Genomic DNA, 6,386 nt, shown 5'->3' with positions numbered 1-6,386 from the left:
CCCAGCCCACAATATCTTTATTTTATTTTATTTTTATGTGGTGCTGAGGATTGAATGCAGTTAGGCAAGCACTCTAACTCTAACCCATGTTAGGCAAGCACTCTACCTCTGAGCCACAACCCCTTCATCCTTTTTAATATGTACAGACTATAAAAAAAGTTTACCTAGTTTTTCCTAATGATGAATATTTAGGCTGTTTCCAAATTATCACCATTACCAACAAGGCTACACATACCTTGTGTACAAGTATGAATGTTCTCTAAGGTAGGGTTTTTCAAACCCAGCAGTGAACGTGAAATCAATTATGTAGTGATTGGGATTTTGTTATTTTATATAATAAAATAAAACAAAATATTCTGGGTACAAAGGTATTCATTTGGAACCCCAACAACTCAAGATGCTGAGGTAGGAAAATTGCAAGTTTCAAGATAGCCTAGGCTACCTTGTCTCAAAAAATTAGGGGGAAAAAAAAGGAAAAAGGGCTGGGGATGTAGGTTGGTGGTAGAGCATTCCTAGATTCAATCCCCAGTACCACAAAATAAATAGATAAAATAAAATTTTAAAAGGAATATATTACCTATTATAAAATTTAAAAAGTAAAAATTATCCCATAAAAAATTCCATCACACACACACATACACACACAACAGACACATACAGGTGTATGTACTGCTTCATAATGTAAAATATTTCTAACTGTGCCTTACATCAAAAAAAGAAAATGTGAAAATTACATGTTCTAATGTATATTCTGAGAAGTGGTATGCTTGAGTCAAAGGAAAGTAAATATTTATTAACTGGAAATTAAAAAAACTATTTCTGAGCTTTATTTCTAACTGGCTAAATTAAACATACAAAATGATTATAAAGCTTTACTTTCCAAATATTCTTGGCAATCAGTGTCAGAATTAAGTTATCAAAAATTTTACCTGCGGTGGGTTGTACCTCAGTGAGGTGTGCTTAGTATGCACAAAGGCCCTGGGTTCAACATCCAGCACCAAGGAAAATATTTCCAACTGTTAATAACTGACTCTACTATTTCTTTTTTTGTTAATTAATATTTTTTTAGCTGTCATTGGATCTTTTATTTATTTATATGTGGTGCTGAGGATTGATCCAGAGTCTCACACATGCCAGGTAAGCTCTGTACCATTCAGCCACAACCCCAGTCCACTCTAATATTTCTTTCTTTTTTTTTAAAATATTTTATTTACATTTTAGCTTTCAGCGGACACAACACCTTTGTTTGTATGTGGTGCTGAGAATCGAACCCGGGCCGCACCTATGCCAGGCGAGTGTGCTACCTCTTGAGCCACATCCCCAGCCCCTAATATTTCTTATTATAACTAATTTATCTAGCTATCAGTTCAAAAGAGGATCATTCTAACAATTTTGTCATTTGTGTTATTATCTCTGACAACATATTTAAACATGTTCTTTTTATGAATTTTAAAATAATCCCCACTGACTACTTTTAAAAATCATGTCATATCTGGTAACTACAATCATTTATAATTTCTAGTGAATCATTTTAGAACTACTTCATCTTGTAACATGTAGAAATTCGCAAGTTTTATGAATAAAATAAGCAAGTTTTCATTATTCTTAAAAATCAGAGTTTTAGGGCTTGGCACAGAGGTGCAGTGACTTGGGAGGTTGAAGCAGGAGTATCACAGGTTCAAAGCCAGTTTCAGCAACTTATCGAGGCCCTAAGCAACTTAGAAAGACCCTGCCTCAAAATTTTAAAAAAATTATCAAAGGACTGAGGATGTGGCTCAGTGGAGAATCGCCCTTGGTTTCAGTTTCTAGTTTCAAAAAAACAAAAAAGAAAAAGAAAAAAATCAGTTTTAAAGATTTGGAATTGAAATTTACCATAATTATCAATTAGGGGGGATTTTTTTCTTATGTAAAAATATGAATTTTCAATTATTGATGCTACAGAGCTGTAGCATAAAATATATCACGCTCAAATATATCAAGCTTCAGGAGAAAGTTTTCTAATATCAACTCTTACTTTTCTTCATCTCTTACCTGAAAAGAAAACAAAGTATTCTCTGCATTGAAAAATGCAGAGCACATAAAAATGCAATATTACATAAGTCTGTCTAAACCCAAAGTCAGCTATTTATGTTGCTTGGTAAAAGCAAATGAAAACAGTAACATACCTAGCCAGAGGAGAACGAAATGCTGTAGCTGCTGTGGGAAAATCCATGGTCCTTGTCTCAAGAACTGGTTTTCCTGGTATAAACTTTAAGCTGTTGGGGTTTGGGGTATCTTGAGTTTGAATAAACATGTATCTTACTGAAAAAGAAAAAGAAGAAAGGAACATTATTCTAGAAAAAGTAGTAGTTACAAGTTAAGTGCTCATTTTCAGAGAAGCAAAAGAAAAACTGGAAAAATAAAAACCTACAAAGCTTTATTTCCCAGCTGAAAAAATAAAGAATCTATAAATACAAGAAATGCAAGATACAATAATTACATAGAACTTTATATTAATACTTTGATTATTTAAATAGTTATGTTATTCTCCAGATTCCAAGAATATCCTATACTTAAATAGAAAGCCATAACATAATTCAGGAGTCATAATCTATTTTGTGATTTGGTATCAATAGCTATCATAGTCCTAATCACAGGTTATTTATTTTTAAAATTTTTGCAGTTCTGCAGATTGATCCCAGGACCTCATGCTAGGCAAGCACTCTACTTTGGAGCTATACTCCCAGTTCCCCAGATCACAGGTTATAATAACTATAATATTTTTAAAAAATATTTATTTTTTAGATGTAGATGGACACAAAACAATGCCTTTCTTTTCTTTCTTTTTTTTTTTTTTTTAATGTAGTGCTGAGGATCAAACCCGGGTCCCGCCCATGCTAGGGGAGCATTCTACTGCTGAGCCACAATCCCAGCCCAACTATAGTATTAATACAGTAAAATGCTACATTCTCTTCTTTCCAAAGTACCACCATCTTTTCAAAGACAATCAAGTTAGCAATTTATTTTAAAAACAAATATTTGTTTGCTTATTATATGCCAGACACAGGTTCAAGTGCTTAAAATGTGTGAATATCTTTTACAACTTGATAAAGAAGGTACTGACACTGCCATTTTATAAATGAAGAAAATGAGACTGAGAAGTTAAATAACTTGCTTGATGGTACAGCTAGTCAGAGTATAAAATTCAATATATATATATATATATATATATATATAAAAATAATAATAAATAATAAAATCTATGTGAATTACTTTCTGAAATATTTAAAAATATCTTTTATAAAATTTTTGTAGTTGTAGATGGACAGGATTCATTTATTTTATTTGTTTATTTTTTATATATTTTATTTTTTAGTTGTAGTAGGACACAATACCTTTATGTTATTTATTTTTTTTATGTGGTGCTGAGGATCGAACCCAGAGCCTCGCACATGGTAGGCAAGCCACAACCCAAACCCTTAAAAATATTTTTATAGGTTCATTTCTTATATACTTTTTCTAGGACTATGATTAGATTCAGATTAAATTCATTAAAGCAATAGAGAGAGAACAGTATCTTTAATTTCCTACCTTGTAGGAAAAAAGAATAGCATTTAGGTCTTGATACTTTAAAAACTATTTAGCAAATCCTGATGACTTATTATGAAATAAATCTGAGCAAAAAAAAAAAAGTTTTCCACCTTAAAGCAGCATATTGAAACAGGCTGATAATGGTATATACTCACAACTAAAATTCATTTAGGACAAATCATAAGCTGGGCATGGTGCCAAGTACTTTACATTTATTACATCCCTTAATCCTTACATCTTCTCAAGGAGGCACTATTCTTTTATTTTTTTTAGTAATCAATGGACCTTTATTTTATTTATTGATATGTGGTGCTGAGACTGGAACCCAGTGCCTCACACATGCTAAGCACGCACTCTATCACTCAGCTACCACCCCAGCCCCGACTCTATTCTTATTGTTTCTCTCTCTGTGTGTCTGTGTGTCTGTCTCTCTCTCTCTCTCTCTCTCTCTCTCTCTCTCTCTTTGTAGCACTAGGGACTGAACCCAGCCTCACACGTGGTAGTCAAGACCTCTACCACTGAGCTATATCTTCAGGCCTATCTTATTCTATAAATGAGAAAATTAAAGCTCAAGGCCACTTAGGTCATAAGTAATAGGGTCAGGATTCAAGGCTGGACAATATCCTAGCACTGACTCTCTTAACCAGTGTGCATACTGTCCAATCCTTGTCTACCAGTGCCAAGAATGATAGGAAAATACATTTTAGATCAGTCTTCCTATTCTGTAATAATCTTCATACCATATATTTTAAGATATAATAAAATTTTGAAAAGCAACAGTTTTATTTTAAATAGGAGAGAGATTACATTTGGCAAAAATATGGTTGGCATCACATGCTAGGCAAGCGCTCTACCACTGAGCTACATCCCAAGCCCAGAGTGCTTTTTTAACTATTAGGGAGAAGATTCTAGTTTGATAGCCAAGAGTTATTTTTGTAACTCACTATACAGTTCCAGCTAACTGATGTTGAACCACTTCCTATATGGAATAGATTTTCAAACTAAATTCTCACACATTTTTCTTTTCTTTTTTTAAGAGAGAGAGAGAGAGAGAGAGAGAGAGAGAGAGAGAGAGAGAGAGAGAGAGAATATTTTAATATTTATTTTTTAGTTGTTTTTTTTCCGGCGGACACAACATCTTTGTTTTGTATGTGGTGCTGGGGATCGAACCCGGATCGCACGCATGCCAGGCGAGCACATTACCACTGGAGCCACATCCCCAGCCCCATTTTTTTTTTCTTAAGTCATTGTATTAATTAGACATCAACTGCTGACATGGCAACCAGGCAAATCCCCAAAAAAGAAAAATGAAAAAACTGAACCTCAAAGTTTAAATATTAATTTGAAATATTTATACCAGCAACCAAGACATTCCTCTTAAAAACCTGTTATCAAAGGATGATTTTTCAAATGCAAAGTTAAAGAAGGGTTGTCACCACTTTCTGTTAAATAAAGGTCAGCAAGGTTCTTTTAACCCTGGTTCTGAACCAACCATTTCTTGCAGTCTTAATAATTTATTGGTCACCCAAAATCTCTGCATATATTAGGCACTCTACCAATATTTGAAGAATTAAATCTGGGTTTATCCTACTCAATCCACTTGAATAAAACTATACCAAAAGAAAGGAAAATTTTAGAAATACTTGAAGGTAAAAATTATAAATGTAGGGAAAAAGTCCTTTAAGAGCATATTGCATATATACATACATATACACACATATAATCTCAAGTAAAAATTATAAAAATTATGATATCACCACAGAACTTTTACCTTTTGACAATGGACAAGTTATTCCAAAAGACTAATTTGAGTAGCTATTTAATAAAATCATTCCAATTATAGTCTAAATTTGGTTTAATTAGATATTTAAAAAATTACTCACATGTGAGTTACAACAGGATAGAGACTGATATAAAATATTTTTCCTCTTATGCTTGGTACTAAATAGGTACCTAAGTAGGCATAATTTCCTGCCAAATAGAGTGGTACTTGAAGTCAACATCAATGACTAAAATCAGTGGGTTTCCTATTTCAGAGAAGTCTACATGACCAAATAATTCAGTCCTACAAAACTTAAGTCCAATTAAACCATTTGTCCCATCATCTCAGATGTGGAATACCCTTAAAAACTTTAAAATAATTACAACAATAAGAATATAATTACTATATAATATTAATAAAACTATATAAGTTCTAGAGTATTATTTTCAACCTCTTTTAATGTACCTGTGTCAACTTCATTGAAATATCTGCAAAATTGAAAATTTTGGACTCAGTTGGTTAAGGTGATTTGATCTGTTGAGTTGCTCATTATTTATGTCTAAACTATGTGATAATTCAAGGAGACAGGCAAGCACTCCTCTTCTTGCTCCAGTCTATAGAGGGGTAAGCTGATTCAAGTTAATATCCTTGAACCAGAGTCAGTCACACTCTAGAATATAATCATATGAGGGTGTTCAAGATAGTGATGGAAAGGGAAATAGGCTGAAGTTATATGCTACAGCTTCATAATCACACAGATCCACATTTATACACACACTCACACACACACAATTTCTTTCTCTCCCCCAAGCTTTCCTAACATATTTCAAATTATTTAAAAATCCTATCTTCACACCTACTTCCCATACTAAAAAAATTAAAGTATATAATATCAGTAAGACTGTCAACCACAGTAATAAAGCAGAGGGTATAGCTCAGTGGTAGAGTGCCTGCTTAGCTTGTTAAAGCCCTGGGGTTAGATCTCCAGCATCTCAAAGAATAAAAACAAAACAAAGCAAATGAACAGACAAATAACCCTATATTCAACTAATTT

General features: G+C 32.9%; 1 protein-coding gene across 2 annotated transcripts in view; it reads right to left on the bottom strand.

Annotated features, from left to right (window-relative positions):
* NFU1 (NFU1 iron-sulfur cluster scaffold) overlaps positions 1-6,386 on the bottom strand; it is a 40,078-nt gene that overhangs the window by 28,265 nt on the left and 5,427 nt on the right. For both annotated transcript variants that reach the window (XM_081263800.1, XM_081263801.1), the window contains exon 3: positions 2,166-2,301. In XM_081263800.1, coding sequence (XP_081119926.1) covers positions 2,166-2,301 — 136 coding nt within the window. The remainder of the gene's footprint in view (positions 1-2,165; positions 2,302-6,386) is intronic.

This window comes from Spermophilus citellus, assembly GCF_964194105.1.
Source record: "Spermophilus citellus genome assembly, chromosome: 13".
In the NCBI taxonomy this organism is placed as follows: Eukaryota; Metazoa; Chordata; class Mammalia; order Rodentia; family Sciuridae; genus Spermophilus; species Spermophilus citellus.
Note: the sequence above shows the minus strand (reverse complement) of the source record. Positions and strands in the feature narration are given on the sequence as shown.